This window comes from Ovis canadensis, chromosome 16 (genome assembly GCF_042477335.2).
Source record: "Ovis canadensis isolate MfBH-ARS-UI-01 breed Bighorn chromosome 16, ARS-UI_OviCan_v2, whole genome shotgun sequence".
Taxonomy (NCBI): Eukaryota; Metazoa; Chordata; class Mammalia; order Artiodactyla; family Bovidae; genus Ovis; species Ovis canadensis.
The window spans coordinates 16,929,961-16,949,495 of NC_091260.1; the positions used below are offsets into that span (position 1 = coordinate 16,929,961).

General features: G+C 50.7%; 1 protein-coding gene across 3 annotated transcripts in view; it reads right to left on the reverse strand.

Moving 5' to 3' along the window:
* The window catches only part of STK10 (serine/threonine kinase 10), a 152,773-nt gene that overhangs the window by 79,794 nt on the left and 53,444 nt on the right, over positions 1 to 19,535 (reverse strand). For all 3 annotated transcript variants that reach the window (XR_011249595.1, XM_069556024.1, XM_069556023.1), the window contains exons 3-4: positions 16,157 to 16,205; positions 9,151 to 9,300 (exon numbers count right to left, since the gene is read on the reverse strand). Coding sequence is in view for 2 of the 3 variants with exons in the window: in XM_069556024.1 (XP_069412125.1) it covers positions 9,151 to 9,300; positions 16,157 to 16,205 (199 nt within the window). In the remaining variant the exon portion in view is untranslated. The remainder of the gene's footprint in view (positions 1 to 9,150; positions 9,301 to 16,156; positions 16,206 to 19,535) is intronic.

The following is a 19,535-nucleotide window of genomic DNA, read 5'->3' on the forward strand; positions in this document are numbered from 1 at the left end:
AAAAAAAACTACCTGTTGATCTAATAAAAACTACTATTTACTGACAACTTACTGGGTGTGCAGCACTAGCCAAAGAGGCTTATGCGTATCATTTACCTTGCTCTTACCTTATCATTTATCAGCATATATGTTACTATGTATTTATCATCTGTATCTGTGACCCTTTGGGGCAGGGGAAATTATCATCCTCATTTTACAGGTGAGGACAATGAAGTTTAGAGAGATTCAGTAACTGGCGGATGGCCGCCCAGCTTAAGGACAGATGTGTCGCTGAGTCTGTGTCCCTTACCACTCTCCGGTCCCACCTTTCTGAGCACAGAAAAAAGACGGAAGGAAGCTGACAGTCGCACATTCCGGCAAGATCAGAAGGGACTTTAATTTCCTTCTTTGTGGGTCTTATTCCTAATTGGCTATAGGACTGTATCTACCTACATCAGTTTAGTTCAGTTCAGTCGCTCAGTCGTGTCCGACGCTTTGTGACCCCATGAATCGCAGCACGCCAGGCCTCCCTGTCCATCACCAGCACCCGGGGTTCACTCAGACTCATGTCCATCAAGTCATATAGTCATTCATAAATATATTTACTTATTACCAAGGCAAGGCTGACTATCAAAGACTCAGACATTTACAGAATAAAAAGTGTCCATAATCCTGGCAGTGATAAACACTCACGAAATTGTTGCATCTAGCTCTAGACTTATCAATATAAATAAAAATCACATATGTAAATAAAATCATAAAAAATTATGTGTGTGTGTGTGTACACACACACATGCACACACACGCACACACACACACACATGCTGCTGCATAGTCGCTTCAGTCCTGTCTGACTCTTTGCAGTCCTATGGACTGTAGCCCACCAGGCTCCTCTGTTCATGGAATTCTCCAGGCAAGAATACTAGAGTGGGTTGCCATGCCCTCCTCCAGAGGATCTTCCCAACTCAGGGATTGGACCTGGGTCTCCTGCATCCCACTGAGCTAGCAGGGAAGCCCTTACATATATGTGTATGTATATATACACACACTGGAGAAGGAAATGGCAACCCACTCCAGTATTCTTGCCTGGAGAATCCCATGGACAGAGGAGCCTGGTGGGCTGCAGTCCTTGGGGTCGCAGAGAGTCGGACACAACTGAGTAAGCACATATATAGACATATATAAAATGTTCAGGTATTTGCTGCTTTTAAAAGAACGAAATCGGATTAAACATACTATTTTACAACTTGTTTTTTCCCTTTCACAGTATGTACACACATCGTAACAAAAGACTATCATTTTCTACAACTTCATTTTCTATAACTGAAAAAGATTCTACTGTATGACATACCGTAACTTACTCAAGTAATCCTCTACCGGAGTAAACTGGACCATGTCTGATTTCTTGCTGTTACTGATATTGCTGCAGTGAAAAGCACTGTACGTATCTTTCTATACATGTGTAAACAGCACACATAGCTTTTATAATCAGAAAACTACATAACAGTATAAATGCATTACATATCACACTCTGTGCACACACAGAGAGGCAGTGAACAGCATGAAGTTATATAGGAGACTCTCTCATCTGTCCCCTTAACTGCAGGCGACCTCAAGAATCCAATATAAGAGCAACTTTTTCCCAGACAACGCCAGGCCAGCTAGGGCCAACCGCTGCCCAGCAGTCCTCGTCTCCTGGACCCTCTGCCCCACGTCCAGGGGGCCCACAGTCCAGCTTGGTCAGGGCTCACCTGAGAGCCTTCCCGGTAGGCCTCAACCCAGGGTGGTGCCACCTGCCCCAGGAAGCATCTGGAAATAAATGGGCAGTCAGGTTGCCACAACGAAGAACTGCTGCCGTGAGCAGGAGCCAGGGATGCTGCCCTTCCTTACTTGGCAAAAACTGTCCCATCGAAAACGCTGGCAGTGACCCTGCAGGCAAACACTAGCCACAGGCCTCGCAGTGCAGACAGAACAGTGAAGCCTCTCTGAGGGTTTAGGACCTGCTGAAACTGGGGTGGGGATGGGAGAATCAAAGGCTCCCACCCACCCAGCCCTGGGAGCCCAGGGGCCTCCTTCCTCTGGATCAGGGCAGCCAGAGGCATGCCCGGGCTCAAAGGAAGGAGGCTTCTACCAATAACCCAAAATCTCTCTCATAATAACTACCAGAACATCTGTCTTCCTAGGAATATCACGGAAACAGTACCAAGCAGGGAAGTGAAAAGATTCTACGGTGATTTGGGACAAACTATTTCATGTTTCTGAGCCTCATTTTCTTCATCTAGTAAATGAGGTCATATCTGTTAAAGTAATTAAGTTTTGGCTGCATTGGATCTTTGCTGCTATGCACTAGCTGCAATCAGGGGCTACTCTTGGTTGCAATGCCCAGGCCTCTCTCATTACAGACCACAGGCTCTAGGCATGGGGCTTCAGCAGTTGCAACACGCGGGCTCAGTCGTGACTCACAGGCTTAGTGGTCCCTTGGCATGTGGAAACTTCCCAGACCAGGGATCAAACCCGTGTCCCGTGTCTCATCCACCGTACCACCAGGAAAAGTCCAATGGGGTTATATTATACAACCAACTGTGAGACCGAAAGAACTGCTCTATTTTTCTATTTCCATTTTTGTTTTGTTTTTCAGGCAATCAGATACAGGGGACCCCTAATTAGGGCTTTGTTTCCCATTTACTCCCCTCTGTCTCTGGCCTCCCCCTCCCACTGCCTTCATCCTCTCTTCTCTCCCATAACTCTTCATTTTTCTAGCTGTTCCCCTTTCTCAAGTCAATTGCAAATTCCGTCCTTTGTTTTCCATCCACTTCCACCTCACTCACTCCCTCTTCTGGGTCGCTTTACTCCAACAGGCTGTGTCAGTCTAGAGTAGACAGCAGTTGTGTTTTTTTGGCAACTCCAAATCTTTTCCCTTCTGGAAAACCATGTCCCCCAGCCACAACCACACTGTTCCATGATGGCAAGGGTGACTGTCACACTGATACATACGCCGGCCCCATTCTCAGAGAGTGACTACAAGCTGGGCCAACCAGAGAAGCCTGCTTGCTAGGCCTCCTCAGTTGGACCAGGAGTCTGCATCTGAGCCATGCTGGGCCCATCAGAGCTCTTCACTGGGATCACTGACTCTGAGACGTGAAATGCTGTGGCTCAGGTCACTCTGCAGGAAGTGGTGCTTGGAAAAGTGAACACTTGCCCGAAGCTGTGTGTGAGGGCTTGCGCTGAGAGCCCAACCCGCATGCGCAGAAGGGCAGAAACCAGCAACATTCAGGGCAGCACTGTTCTCCAGGGTCCAACCACACATCTCCAGCTGCAAACATACAACTCGTATCCGTCCCAGCAAGGTTCCGTACACCCTATACACACATTATCCTGTCTGCCTTAAGTCACATGAGACCAGCTTCTATCATTTGCCACCAAGAGAGTCTAAGGAGGGTAGTGGTTAAGCACTTGGGCTCTGAAGCCAATTGCTCCTCAGACTAGCTTTGCGACCTTGGGTAAGTTAATTAACCTCTCTAGGTGCCAAATCCTTCCTCTGTAGAATGTTAGCAGTCGTCTGAGAGGATTCGGTGAGTTACATGCTAAACACTGGCTCAGTGCCTGGTAGCCATCATAAAAGAACCAGGACTCCAGCCCGCTGGCAGCGGCAGAAAGGGCCTTGGGGTTAGGGCCCAGGTGGGGGTGAGAGGCAGGTGACCGGCCCCTGCCAGGCCCACCTGCGAGGGCTCCTGAATGTCAGGGCGCTTTCGGGAACGAGGGATCCTGCAGCATCATAAGCCGCCAAAGGAACGGCGGTACGAAGTTCTACTGCGTACTGAGTACCCACTGTGCGTTGGGCTCTGTGTCAGGCACTCTGGTTTTTAGGGCAGTTCAGACCTCATCTTGGAATTGAAAGACCCCAAAAGTTGTGAAATTCCCCTCCCATCTTCAGAGAAGCACCTCTGGGGAGAGGAACACGATTCTCTGGAGAATGAGGACCACTCCTCACGACAACACTGCGTCATTCCTCAGCCCAGGAAAAAACGTATGACAGGCCTCTCTGATGGGCTGGGCACCTAAATACGCTTTGCATGTAGCGTCTCGTTCAATCATCACACCAATTCATGAGGTAAGAACCATTAGCCCACTCTTTCTGAGGACACTATGGTTCAAAGGGGTTACCTGACTCATCCAAGGCCAAGGACAGATCCAGGGCAAAAACACAGATCTTTGGACCTCAGAGTCCTTACCCCACTTTATATCCCAACTGTCTCAGACAGCAGACACTCTTCCTTTCTCTCTCTGCACAAACGGATCCCCACCAGCCAGGGAGAACTTCTTCACACCCACCCAGAGCTGGAATGCCTGCTCTGCTTGGCAACTATCCAGTGAATCTCAGAGGAAGTTTGAAATCCTAGACAGAAGTAAACACTTCACACGAGGAAGAAACCAAATGCCTAGCAGCAAGAGGAACATTACCCTTAGCTTCCCTGCGATAGTTACTTTGTGCTTTAGCTCACAGGTCACAACTCTGCGGGGAGAGTCTGTTGTTACACCCATTGCACAGATGAAAAGACTGAGGCCTGAACGGTTGAATGTGTTTATTCAGCTCAGAAGTGGCAGAATCAGGATTTGAACCAGGCTTGTCTGTGTCTAGGACCCACACTTTGCTCAGTTCGCTGCGCTGCTCTCCACGTGTTCCCGTTCCACTGAGAAGCACAAACAGTGTCTCCAGTGAGGCGGCACCCTTGCCTGGGAGACAGAGCTGCTGAGCAATTCTCTAACACAGCCCTGGGTTGCATAAGGCCATGCAGGGGGGTGGGGGTGCCTCCAGGGGCCCCAGACAGTTCCGGGGACCTAGGAAGAGGCAGACAGATTGCCACCCCACCTCCCAAGCTTCCTCCACTGCTTGCCAGGCTGCAGATTCCAGGCCCCACGGGGAAGGATGATTTTCCAAAACAGAATATTAGGTCTCAGCAGGCGTCCACACCACAGCTCCCAGGGCCCAGCGGTAACTGTGTAAATACTCACACATTCAACTCCCCCTGAACTGTTTTTCCTCCTTAGTTAGCTTCCTGGTTTTCTCAACAGCATCGGCCAAGTCATTGGGAAAGCTGATGCCCCCATCTGCTTCTGTCCCGTCTCTGCTGGGTTCCAGGCGGGATTCTGGGAAAGCTGATGCCCCCATCTGCTTCTGTCCCGTCTCTGCTGGGTTCCAGGCGGGATTCTGGAGTCTGCTTGGTAAGTCAGTGCCCCCACGCCCCGGACTGCGGGGTCGTGGTGGGGGAAGCAGCATGGGAAATGAGGCCCCCCAGGCGCATCCTCGCCTGCTGTCTCCACCTGAGCTTCCCTGCTGGTCCCTCAGGCTGCTGCAGACCCAGGCTCTCTGTCCTGCCTTCTCTGTTTGACACGTTCTTGAAGGCTGAGCCGAAGGTTTGCCTTGAATTCCCCAGGGCACATGAGCCTTTCCTGCCCCAAGACTCTGCCTGACCTGGCCCTTCCCTGCCTTCCCTCCACCTTTGACAGAGCCGGTCCGCTAGCAGCCAGAGCCAGAGGGACCCGAGTCCAGACTCTGCTGCTTCTCGCCTCCATGGACCAACCCTGAGCATCTCACGCTAGCGTGGGCTTCGGTGCCGCACCATGATGGGTATGGTCCCCTCCCCTCTCCCCAGTGTCCCCTGGAGTGCTCAGTAAATGAGATAACATCTAGAAAGCACTCTGTCTAATGGCTGGCACCTAGACGATGCTTCATAGACCCAAATGTATGTGTTATTATTTTTACTATCACTCCCCACAAAATACCCTACCGGGCTTTACTCGGCACCTCTGCCCACAAGGCTAGACCTCTCTGCCCAAGCTGGTTTACCCGGCAAGTACCCACCTGCCTTTTCACAACCCAGCTCAAACTATCCTCTCACCAAGTCTCTAGAATTCTAAACACCCAACCCTCAGGCCCAGGTAGGGGAAGAGGCCACCCCTCCCTGCACACCCGCACCCCAGCACCGGCTCCTTCCCCACCCCGGCCCCGATGCTCCCGCGTCTCCCTACTGGCCTGGGAAGCCTGCAAGAGGAGGACGGGGGTCTCTGTCCTGCTGTCCCCAGAGCCCAGCACAGGACAGGGCTTGGCACACACCAGACACTTAACAAAACAACAGTAATTACAGCTGGCTTCTCTGGAGAGCTTACTCTATCTATCTTCTTATAACCAGTATCACAAAGCTCTGGATGAGCCTTCATCGTCGCTTCAGTTATAGAGATGAGAAAGTCGACAGGCAGCGGGTGAGGTAACATGTATATCCAAGGTCAAAGAGCTGGGCGCAGACTTGGATCTGAACCCAGGTTTCCTGGGCCCCCTGGCCTTCCCTGGTGGCTCAGACAGTAAAGAACATGCCTGCAATGCGGGAGAACTGGGATCGACCCCTGGGTCGGGAAGAGCCCCTGGAGGAGGGCATGGCCACCCACTCCAGTGTCCTGGCCTGGAGAATCCTATGGACAGAGGAGCCTAGCAGGCTACAGTCCATGGGGTCGCCAAGAGTCAGACACGACTGAGCGACTGAGCACCCACACACTCTCAGGCTCCACGGTGCAAGCTCTTAACCTCTCCAGCTAAGAGGATGAAACAGGAGGACAGACAGCCGTAGCAGGTGGGGGCTGGGCCTCAGGGTCCCAGGGAGCCTTGTCTTCAGGAACAGAACCGAGTGTGGCCTCACTCATGCCTGGTTATGAGAAGCCCTCTCACACAGCTCACTTCAAGAGAGCACGAACTCTACCCTCTGGGGGACAGAGAACTTCTAACAAGCTCCCAGGTAATGTTGATGCTACCTACCACTGACCAGGCTTTGCTTCCTGAGGGTTCAGAGCTGCGGTTCTCAAAGTGTGGTCCCTCGGATCAGCAGCATCAGCTGGGAGCTTATGAGAAACACAGGTTCTTCGGCCCCCTCCACAGACAGAAGCCCCAAGAGATGCACCCAGCAAGCTGAGACTCAGAAGCCCACCAGGTGACCAAGAAGCATTAAATCTGAGAACCCACTGGTCTTGCATCGCTCATGTAAGGCCTCAAGCTGTCGGCTCCCAGCTCTCGCGCCAGTGGGGGAGCCGGGAGGTGAGCAGTGACCTGGGCTTGGCCCTGCCTCTGTCCTCAGCACGGCTGTGGCAGGCCCTCCCCGTCTCGGAGCTTCAGAGTCCTCAAAGCGAGGATGGAGGAGCTGTGCCGTTTCTGTGCCCATCCTGATTATTGCTGTGGTTCTGGCTTGCTGGTGGTACAGTTTCTTGTGGACATAATTAAAATGTTCCTTACAGAGACGAAGGTAGGGACTTCCCTGGTGGTACAGTGATTAAGAATCTGCCTTCCGATGCAAGGAACTTGAGTTCAACCCCTACTCAGGGAACTAAGATTTCATATAACCTGGGGCAACTAAGCCTGAGCACTCCAACTACTGAGCCTGCATGCCCTATGGCCTGTGCACTCAACCAGAGAGGAGCCCACACACCGCAACAAAGATCCCGTGTGCCACAGCTAAGACCCAGCACAGCCAGAAACAAAGAAAGAAGGAGACGGAGGGAGCCGCTAGAGAAACCGCACCTAACGCCACTTCTGTGCTGGAAGCTCCGGGCTGAGGAAGAGGAGCAGCTGCAGCTGAATGAACTATTTACCACCAGAGGAGGACGTCAGTAGAAAGTAGAATTGAATGTAGTCAAACGATTAACAAGAGACTGCCATCTCTCTACTGATAATGTCACCCCCTAAATCCTCTCTATCCACACATCCTTCTATGGACAAAGATGCAGGCAGAGGTAACTGGGATGACCCTCAGGGCCAAGGTCTGGAGGATGAGACTGCACGCACTTTCTGACTTCCCGTTTAAACCTTCCTGTACTGTGTGTGTTTTCTATAACAAACATACAGAGCTTTTCCATCAAACAATGAAAATCATTACTTTAAAAAATAGCATTATAGGCATTTATACAACATTGAAGTAGACGCGGGAAGAGTTAAAAGCTATTGTCCTGGGGGTGGGGACAGGGAAAGGAGGTAGTAAAAGCAGAGGACACAGGCATGTGTTATTTTGGTTTAAAAATGTATTAAAAAGAAGTCTGACATGTGCTACCACACGGATGGACCTTGAGGACTAAGGTGCTAAGAGAGGACTTGTGCTAAGAGAAATAAGCCAGTCACGAGAACACAGATGATCGCGCTTGCGGAGCAGTCATACTCAGAGAGACCTGGGGGAGAACGGTGGCTGCCGGGAGCCGGGGTCAGCGAGCGGGGAGGGACGCTGCCTAACGGGCGCGGTTCGGGCAGGTGATGAAGTCCTGGAGATGTGCGATGGTGGTGGCTGACAGTGCCGTGAGCGCGTTCCATGCCCCTGAACTAGGCACTGGCAAGAAGCTAAGACAGTAAGTTTTACGTATGTGTGTTTTGTGTGTGTGCTCAGTTGTTCAGTGGGGTCCAACTCTTTGTGACCCCAAGGACTATAGCCTGCCAGGCTCCTCTGTCCATGGGGTTTTCCAGGCAAGAACACTGGAGTGGGTTTGCCATTTCCTCCTCCAGGGGATTTTCCTGACCCAGGGGTCGAGCCCACGTCTCCTGCATTGGCACGTGGATTCTCTGCCGCTGTGTAATCTGGTAACCCTATGTCTATTTTACCACAGTTGGAAAAAAAACAAAGAGGGGATTCATAATGAAAAAAAAAATAAGGTTTCGATATATGCCCCTAATGTACTATTTTCCACCTGCAAATGGACCTCCACCTGTCACTTTCCCTCAAATTCTATCTATCGGAAGCAAGAGCAAAAGGGGTTGGACCAGTGCCTCCTTGAGGCGCTGCCAGCCCGTGGACGAGATCATGGTTGGTAGTGAGGGGCTGACTGTGCTACAGGATGCTGGGCAACCATCGCCTCTACAGACCAGGTTCCAGTGGTCTCTCCCACCCCTAGTTGCGACAATCAGAGATGTCTCCAGACACTGCCAGTGTCCCTGGGGGATAAACTCTCCCTCCGCTGAGAACCCTGGGTTAGATGGAACCGCGATGGGCACCGTGCCCCGCTGGACAGGGACAGACCTGGAAGGACCTCAGCATCCCATGGGAATGCGGACTCACACTCCCTCCTGTCCACAGAGCCTGGGCCAGAACCTCAGCGGGGCAGTGCGGGGCTCTGCCTTCCCACCTTGCCCGAGACGCCCCTTACCCAGCCTGATGTCCCCCTCGAGGGTCATGAGCACGTTGCCGGCTTTCAGGTCCCGGTGGATGATCTTCTTGCCATGCAGGAAAGTGAGGGCTTCCAGCATCTGGCGGCAAACCACCTGAATCTGGGGCTCAGTGAGGCCTCTGTCCAGCTCTGGCAACAGAGAGGAGAACACGTCAGTTCAGCAAGCGCTCCATGCAGGCAACCGCAAGTCAGGCTCCTGCAGGCGCAAGAGGCACACCAGCCACCAACATGCTTGAGCCCTCACCGTACACCAGGTGCCCTGCCAAGCACTTTATACGCCACCTGCGCTGGGCTCACAGGAACCCTACGGGACAGGCATTTCCCCACATCACAGGTGAGGGGACTGACGCTCAGAGAAGTCAAGTCACTCGCTCAGGGTCACACAGTAGGGGTCACAGATCTCAGAGTGAAAACAGCCAGCTGGGCTTCAGAGCTCAGGTACGCAAACACAACCCTTCTGAGGGGCAGAGACCCGTTCCGTGAGCAGGTCCTGAGGGTCAGGCTCCGTGCCGGGTGCAGGGTCTCAGAGAGGCATGGAAATGACAAGCAGTGCTGGGAACACAGGGGGCTTGGGGGTGAGAGAGGGCAGCAACCCCTTCTACCTGGGGAATCAGGAGGCTCCCCAGAGGAAGAGGCATTCAAGCTGTGTCTTGAAGGAAGAACAGATATTTGAGAGGAGAAAAGGTGGTGCCAGGGTATTCCAGGTCAAGGAACCAGCCAAAGGAGTGGCCTGGAGGCGACAGGAGCTGGCGCTGAAAAAAGGTAAACAGGCTGCTGGTGATGGTGGGGCACGAGATGCGGCAGGAGAGGGGCCATCACCGAAAGCCTCTGGGGCACTAGCTGGGGCCCTGGATGCACACGCGCACGCACACAACACACACAGACACACACACTCTACATACAACACAGTGTTCACTGAGACAGCAGGGCTGTCCTCTCTGAGCAGGTGGGGAGCACAAACAAGAGTATTCCTGCAGGGGAACAGCAAGTGCGAGGGAGCCTCCCCTCCCTGCATGGAGAAGTGAAGGCTATAGGTCGGCAGGAGATACGGAGGCTGAGTTTTCTCTGAAATGCAATGGGCAGTCCAGGAGAGGTTCTGAGAGGGACAGAGATACAACTTGAGCTTTGCATTAAAAAATTCCTCCTGGCACAGCAAGTGAAGAGCTTGCAGGGGAACAAGAGTGGGCATGGGCTTAGCTGGCAGCCACACGGTAGTCCAGGAGGGCTACGTGGTGGCCAAGGCTTCACAGAGGAAGGATTCCTGACTTGGGTCAGGGAGGTAGGAATGACAGGGTGTGCGACCTAGTGGGTGCAGTGGGAGGAAGGGCATGAGAAGAGGCAAGGATGACATCCCACGCTCAGGGCTTTGTGAGCCATCATGATTATTTCTTTCTTAAATATTTTGGGCATGCCAAGGGGCAAGTGGGATCATAGAAACCCACGCTCCTGCATTGGAAGCTTGGAGTCTACACTGCAGAACCACCAGGGCAATTCAGTCGCTCAGTTGTGTCCAACTGTTTGCAACCCCATGGACCGCAGCATGCCAGGCCTCCCTATACATCACCAACTCCCGAAGCTTGCTCAAACTCAAGGCCATCGAGCCGGTGATGCCATCCAACCATCTCATCCTCTGTCATCCCCTTCTCCTCCTGCCTTCAATCTTCCCCAGCATCAGGGTCTTTTCCAATGAGTCAGCTCTTTGCATCAGGTAGCCAAACTATTGGAGTTTCAGCTTCAACATCAGTCCTTCCAATGAACACTCAGGACTGACCTCCTTTATGATGGACTGGTTGGATATCCTTGCAGTCCAAGGGACTCTCAAGAGTCTTCTCCAACACCACAGTTCAAAAGCATCAATTATTCGGCATTCAGCTGTCTTCATAGTCCAACTCTCACATCCATACGTGTGAGAAAAGGCTACTGCAGAAACCATAGCCTTGACTAGAGGGACCTTTGTTGGCAAAGTAATGTCTCTGTTTTTTAATAGTTAGCCATGGCTTTTCTTCCAAGGAGCATCTTTTAATTTCATGGCTGTAGTCACCATCTGCAGTGATTTTAGAGCCCCAAAAATTAGTCTTTCACTGTTTCCATCGTTTCCCTATCTATTTGCCATGAAGTGATGGGACCACATGCCATGATCTTCGTTTTCTGAATGTTGAATTTTAGGCCAAATTTTTCACTCTTCTCTTTCACTTGCATCAAGAGGCTCTTTAGTTCTTCATTTTCTGCCATAAGGGTGGTGTCATCTGCATACCTGAAGTTATTGATATTTCTCCCAGCAATCTTGATTCCAGCTTGTGCTTCATCCAGCCCAGCATTTCTCATGATGTACTCTGCAGAGATGTTAAATAAGCCCCATGACAATATACAGCCTTGACGTACTCCTTTTCCTACTGAAACCAGGCTGTTGTTCCACGTCCAGTAGTAACTGTTGCTTCCTGACCTGCATACAGATTTCTCAGGAGGCAGGTCAGATGGTCTGGTATTCCCATCTCTTTAAGAAATTTCCAGTTTGTTGTGATCCACACAGTCAAAGGCTTTGGCGTAGTCAATAAGGCAGAAATAGATGTTTTTTCTGGAACTCTCTTGCTTTGTCTATGATCCAGCGGATGTTGGCAATTTGATCTCTGGTTCCTCTGCCTTTTCTAAATCCAGCTTGAACATCTGGAAGGTCATGGTTCATGTACTGTTGAAGCCTGGCTTGGAGGATTTTTGAGCATTACTTTGCTAGTGTATGAGATAAGGGCAATTGTGCAGTAGTTTGAACATTCTTTGGCATTGCCTTTCTTTGGGATTGGAATGAAAACTGACCTTTTCCAGTCCTGTGGCCACTGCTGAGTTTTCCAAATTTGCTGGCATATTGAATGCAGCACTTTCACAGCATCATCTTTTAGAGTTTGAAATAGCTCAACTGGAATTCCATCACCTCCTCTAGCTTTGTTCGTAGTGATGCTTCCCTAAGGCCCACTTGACTTCACATTCCAGGATGTCTGGCTCTAGGTGAGTGATCACACCATTGTGATTATCTTGGTCATGAGGATCTTTTTTGTATAGTTCTGTATATTCTTTCCACCTCTTCTTAATATCTTCTGCTTCTGTTGTTAGGTCCATAACATTTCTGTCCTTTATTGTGCCCAACTTTGCTCCCTTGGTTATCTCTAATTTTCTTGAAGAGATCTCTAGTCTTTCCCATTCTGTTGTTTTCCTCTATATCTTTGCACTCATCACTGAGGAAGGCCTTCCTATCTCTCCTTGCTATTCTTTGGAACTCCGCATTCAAATGGGTATATCTTTCCTTTTCTCCTTTGCCTTTAGCTTCTCTTCTTTTCTCAGCTATTTGTAAGGCCTCCTCAGATGACCATTTTGCCTCTTCACATTTCCTTTTCTTGGAGATGGTCTTGATCACTGCCTTCTGTACAATGTCATGAACCTCTAACCACAGTTCTTCAGGCACTCTATCAGATCTAATCCCTTGAACCTATCTGTCACTTCCACTGTATAGTCATAAGGGATTTGATTTAGGTCATACCTGAGTGGTCTAGTGGCTTTCCCTAATTTCTTCAATTTAAGTCTGAATTTGGCAATAAGGAGTTCATGATCTGAGCCACAGTCAGCTCCCAGTCTTGTTTTTGCTGATTCAATAGAGCTTCTCCATCTTTGGCTGTAAAGAATATTATCAATCTGATTTTGGTATTGACCATCTGGTGATGTCCATGTGTAGAGACTTCTCTTGTGTTGTTGGAAGAGGGTGTTTGCTATGACCAGTGCGTTTGCTTGGCAGAACTCTATTAGCCTTTGCCCTGCTTCATTCTGTACTCCAAGGCCAAATTTGCCTGTTACTCCAGGTGTTTCTTGACTTCCTACTTTCGCATTCCAGCCCCTTATAATGAAAAGGACATCTTTTTTGGGTGTTAGTTCTAGAAGGTTTGTAGGTCTTCATAGAACTGTTCAGCTTCTTCAGCATTACTTGTCAGGCCATAGACTTGGACTGCTGTGATACTGAATGGTCTGCCTTGAAAACAGACAGAGATCATTCTGTCGTCTTTGAGACTGCATTGAAGTACTGCATTTCAGACTCTTCTGTTTACTATGATGGCTACTCCATTTCTTCTGAGGGTTTCCTGCCCACAGTAGTAGATATAATCGTCATCTGAGTTAAAGTCACCCATTCCAGTCCATCTTAATTCACTGATTCCTAAACGTCAGTGTTCACACTCTTGCCATCTCCTGTTTCACCACTTCCAATCTGCCTTGATTCATAGACCTAACCTTCCAGGTTCCTATGCAACATTGCTCTTTATAGCATCGGATTTTACTTCCATCACCAGTCACATCCACAACTGGGTGTTGTTTTTGCTTTGGCTCTGTCTCTTCATTCTTTCTGGAGTTATTTCCCCACTGATCTTCTGTAGCATACTGGGCACCTACCGACCTGGGGAGTTCATCTTTCAGTGTCATATCTTTTTGCCTTTTCATGCTGTTCATGGGGTTCTCAAGGCAAGAATACTGAAGTGGTTGGCCATTCCCTTCTCCAGCAGACCACATCTTGTCAGAAGTCTACACCATGGTGTAGGGCCACCCAAGACAGACAAGGGCAGTCTGTGATTACTTAGTTCTTGCTCCTGCCCAAGCTCCCGGGCTGAGGTCAGCCTCGCAGTCCTGCCTGCGTGGTCCTTAGGCTGAAGGCTCCCAGGCTGGTGGGCAAAGGCACTGCACTGAGGCCTCCCTCTGGTTGGGGCTTCCAGGTTCCCCTGCAGTGCCTGGAGGAATCCCCAAGGTCAGATCCCTCAGGCTCAGTAAAAACAAGCATGCCAGCCAGCGTGGAGGCGCTGCCTCCAGTGTCCTGGGAAGCCCGGCTCCGGAGCAGGGCTCCTGAACCAGGGATCATTCTGGGTCCATAACTCCTTCCCTGCAGCCTCGTCCTCGACCCGTGCATCTCCCCCAGCAGGGGTCCAATCTCAGAGTCTGTGAGGACCTCAGGGCCACACAGACTGCGCCTGAACTTGGGCACTGCCTCTTACTGGCCATGTGATTTCTGGCAAGTCACTCTATCTCCCTGCATCTTCATTATTGGTCTGTAAAATGGAATGAGGAGGACATGAAGGCAGGGCTCCAGAGATAAAGCATGTTAATGTCTCAGCATGGAACACAGTCAAGGAAAGGTGATGACTATTACGCTGGTCCTGAGATTATGCTGGAATGTCTGTAGCAAATTTTTAAATGTCAAAAGTGTACCTGGCTCATGTCTGGTCTACTTACATAGATGAAACAGGAAAAATCAAAGTGAGGAGGAGGAGGATGGCCTCAGAGCCACCATTCTTTGAGGCTTTACAATGCGCCAGCACAAGGATAAAGTGTTGGGTGTGTAATTTCATGAAAGCTTTATAATAATCCAAAGAGGTAGATAGACATAACACAATTAAAACAATTTCTTTTGTTTTGATGTGGACCATGTTTTAAAGCCTTGTTATTAAATGTGTTACAATATTGCTTCTGTTTTATGTTCTGGTATTTTTGGCCAGGAGCCATGTGAGAGCTTGACTCCCCAACCAGAGACTGAACCGGAAGGCAAAGTCTTAAGCACTAGATGGCCAGGAAAGTCCCTATGACACATTTTTAAAGTCCAATTTATTGAGATACAATTTACATACAGTAAAATTCGCCTTTTGGGGTGTACAGTTCTGTGAATTTTGGCAACTGTATGTAGTCACACCAACAGTACCACAGTTTAGATACAGAATACATACTTCTATCACTCCCCCAAATTCCCCACTGTCCCCCTTTCACCCCCCAACTCCAGCCGGGAAGCAATCACTAATTAGATCTGGTCCTATAGTTCCATCTTTTTCTAGGAAGGCATATAATTGGAATCACACAGCATGGTCAACTTTTAAGGTAAATTTTTGATCACACACCAATACATGAACACTTTCGTCCTAATAAAACAAAGCTGCAACACTGCAGATGAGCCTAAGCCCCCTTTGAAACCACATCCCCACCTGCACCTCATCCTTCTGCTCCTCAGGAGAGCTGAGAGCCAAGAATGTATAACAGCTCGCAAGCCACGGCCAGCAGGATCAGAACGAGCATAACAGCTCGCAAGTCACAGCCAGCAGGATCAGAACGAGCACTGGCGTTAACACACTAAAGCGGCCATACAGTGATGCGCCAGACGCACGCTCCCCCCACGCTGCAAAGGGGCCAGCCCAGCGCCCCGCAGCTAGCAAGCCGAGGAACCTGGGATGGCCCTCAGGAAGCCTGGGCTCGCCCCTCCACACAGCTCTGCCAGGCGATGGGCGACAACCCAGGGCAGAAAGACCCTCTGAGCACGGCAGGCATCTGTGGGAGAGTCAACTCCTGGCCACAGAGCTGCAGCTGCGACCTGGCTCTCACTGGGCCAGCTCTCCCCATGCCAGCTTCTCTTATCCCACCTGGCTTTCTAAAATAGTAATGGCAGTTTCTTCAAGCTGCCAACAACAGAGAGCAAACCGCCTGGAGCTGGACCAGTTAGTTCCATCAGGGGAACTGAGAGAAAATGGGTGGAGATCCCCGCTTTTCAAAGAACCTCCCTCAGGGCTCTCATTCTCACCTCCTACAAGTGCTGTGGGGTTCGGCAAGCGGCAGCACACCAGTCTTACATCCAGACAGCTTGAGGGAGCCAGTGATCCACTCAAGGACATATGGCTCTTTGAACGAGAAGTTTTGGTCTTCTGAGCACCCTGCATCCTCTCCAGTAACCCAACCCCTGCTCCCAGATGTGGACAGAGTGGGAAGGTACTCAAACAGACCATGGGCATTACTGGGGTAGGAAAGTGATGGATCCCAGTGCTCGACAGCATCAAGGAGGACTTATCCAGGGGCTTCCCTGGCCATCCAGGGCTTAGGACTCCATGCTTCCACCACAGGGGACACAGGTTCAATCCCTAGTTAGGAAACTAAGATCCTGCAAGCCACTCAGAGAGGCCAAAAAAAAGAAATGACTCACCTAGCATGATGGCATCCACGGCTCCCCCAGGACAGAACTCGATCATAATCTGCAGAAAATACAAGGCAAAGTAACATGAGCAGCAGTGCCCAGCTCACGAATCGGGAGCCACTCCAGGGCCAGCCCTGATCAGATAGGTCTGCTAGCACCTGATGCATCTGCTCTTTGGCCCCTCTCGCGCCTGCCCAGGGGTTTGTCCATTCTGCCCCTACACCCCTGAAACCTGGCATCAGTTCTTACAGGAGGCTCTCACGCCCAAGAATTACCTGGGCACTTCATTTTTCAGAGGAAAAAAAACAAAACAAAACAAGTCACCATGGAAACCTGCAGCTTCAGTGAACAGCCTTTTCAGCCAAGCCCCAAGCCCGCATCCTTCCCTTCTCCTCTGATCAGCCCTGTCCGCTCACTCACCCCCACCCGCCAGTCACCCTGCTTCTTACAATTCAAAGCCAAGTCTCAGAGGATTCCAGCACCTGTCTGTTGACTCTTCTCCGTCACCCAGAGCCTGGAGTATCAGAACATCAGGTCCATGAAACCCAGCTCAGGTAGAGAAATCAAAGCCCAGAAAGGAGCTGTAATTGACCAAGGCCACACAAGTTGTCTAGTGGCTCCTGAATGGAGAGCAGGTTTTCCTAACCTCCAGGTCATTCATTCATTCACTCAACACACATCCAACAGGTAGCAGGCCCTGGGAGAACCACCTGATATGGGCCTTCAAGGGCTCCCAGCCCAGTGCAGCAAATGGAAAAAGCCAGTTAGAGTCACAAGTGCCAGGGGTGCTGACACAGGCCCCCTCCCTGGTCTACTCCCATCTTCGCTCTTTCTAGCCGACTCTGGGCTCATTTCATATATACAGGAAGACACTTTCTCTTTTTTTTAAAGTGCAGGTAGAGATGGGTGGGGAAGGCAGAAAGTGACACAAACTTCAAGGCGCTCCCAGCATCTCCTCCAACTCAAGGTCAGACACAGTGCCTGAGGGCCGCTCAAGAAGGCCCGCTGCTCTAAACAGAAAAGAAAACCTCAGGCGTGACCTCATTGGCCCAGAGCCAGATCTCAGGCCAGAGCCAGCTCTCCAGCCATAGGAGGGAGGAGCTGCTTCAGTGTTCCAACGAGGCCTCCTAACTTATAGTTGACTTTCCAGAGGCTTCCTGGCACTGTAAATATGAGGATGCGGTGATGCCTGGTTGGACCCAAGTCCCAAGCCCACCGCTCACTAGTTGTGGCCTTGGGCAAGTCATTTCAATCGTGTGAGCCTGTTTTCTCAACTGTAAGACGGAGCTGCTGATGCTGTTCCTCCTAGCTGGGCCCCACCTCTGAGCTATATATAGGGGACAGGCCACCCCTGGAGGTCAAGCAGGGAGCTCTAAGCTGGGCCAGGGACACCAGAGAAAAGGGTAACAGGGAGGGGAAGGCTGTAGCGCCCTCCCTCAGCCCAGGGCAGCAGACAGGCCTGCCACATGCTGGACAAAGCTACACGCCACGGGAAGGGCCGGGCAAGGCACTGTCCACGTGCTCACACACCCCCACCTGCCAGGGAGGAAGGACAGGGCCCCTGATGACAGTCACTCTGGCCCTGCTTGGCCATGAGGACGTCAGGCGTGCCCCAGCTCCCCTGGACTACTCTTTACCACTGTGCTATCGTCCTAAATAAATGGCATCAGAGATGCGTTAACATGCTGCAACCCAGTACCTGAGGAAGTGGTACTTCTTTCTTCCACTAACTCACTCACTCGAGTGTTCACTGAACCAACCACCAACCAACCAGGCTTGTTCCCAGGGTCAGAGCGCCCTGGATACGGGCATCAACCTCACAAAGCTCAGTATACCATTCTGCCTTTTAATGATGCTTGGTGCTACAAAAGAGAACCCCAAATCCTAATTGCTAGAAAAAGCCGAGCCACAAGAGGCAGGAGTGGAAGGGAAGCCCAGCTCAGTCACCACACAAATCATGGACGTGGCCTGTAAGGTGGTGGAGTGGCACGCCCAGAGCCCACAGGAGTGACAGTCATCCAGGCCTTGATGGGCAGCACGTGAGACTCAGTCAGTAGGAACTGTTTCTAGGATTTCTTTCTTGAGCTCAGGGGTTCAGGGTTATTTTTTTGTTTTGTCTTGTGTTTTGAGACCCCATGAAAGCCACCTTCTCACCCCTCATATAGAAAGATGCAAATACGAACAAATGTTTATGCGCAGTTTCACTGACTTCTTGCATGCCCTCAAGTCCCACCACCAAACCCAGGTCAGTGTTTTCACCAGCTACTGACTACGCAGCCTTGGCAATGACCTACCTCTCTGTAAAATGGGACAACACTAGAGACGCCCCCAGAACCACTCTAAGGATCCGATGAGGTGGTATGTATCAAGCAACAAGCCTGAGCCTCACACACACAGAGGCACAGGGCAGGCGCAGCCGTCTCCTCCTCTACCACGGGCCAGCTGAGGAGGAAAAGGTGGTGGGCTTGGCCTCGAGGGCTGGCATGTGTGTGGTCAGTCACTCAGTCCTATTCAACTCTTTGCGACCCTTTGGACTGTAGCCCGCCAGACTCCTCTGTCTATGGGATTCCCCAGGCAAGAATGCTGGAGTGGGTTGCCAAGGCCTCCTCCAGGGGATCTTCCCCACCCAGGGATCAAACCCATGTCTCTATGTCTCCTGTACTGACAGGCAGGTTCTTTACCACTAGCACCACCTGGGAAGCCCTTCAAGTCGGCTTCCTTATTAGCTATGTGCACCTAGGTAAGCCACTTAATGTCCCCATGCCTCGATTTCTTCATCTGAAAGTGGTACTAATCTTTTCTCCACCCAGCGTCATCAGACAGCCAACGACACGTCCAATACAAAAGCTACACCAACGAATATGCACTTGGTGAATCTAGCAAAGGAAATCTCTAGAAAGATCACACTTCAGCTCAGGCGCTCAGTCGTGTCCGACTCTTCGCAACCCCATGAATCGCGGCACGCCAGGCCTCCCTGTCCCTATATAGGCTTCCTACAAAAACATGCCTTCCCAGAATTACAGTTCATCAACACTCCCACTGCCAGTATCAAAAGTCAGTATGAGAAGTGGTCAAACCTGGGCGGTTCCTGCATCTTTCAGTGAAACTGTCCCTTACACAATGCCCTTGCACAAGGCCCTTACACAAGGCCCCCGTGACCCCTCCCCTCCCAGGTCAGCACTACGAAAGTTGAAGCAGTCTGCCAATCTAGTTTGCTTCCTCTTCTGCAACTTGAAACCTCCATGATGCCCTGCACTTCCCGTATTTTTTTACTTTTTATTTTCTTTGAGGCAAGGAATATGACTTTATTTGGAAAGCCAGCAGAGAAGATGGCAGACTAATATCTCAAAACAGACATCTTCCGTTATCATTATTATTCTGTGCCAGC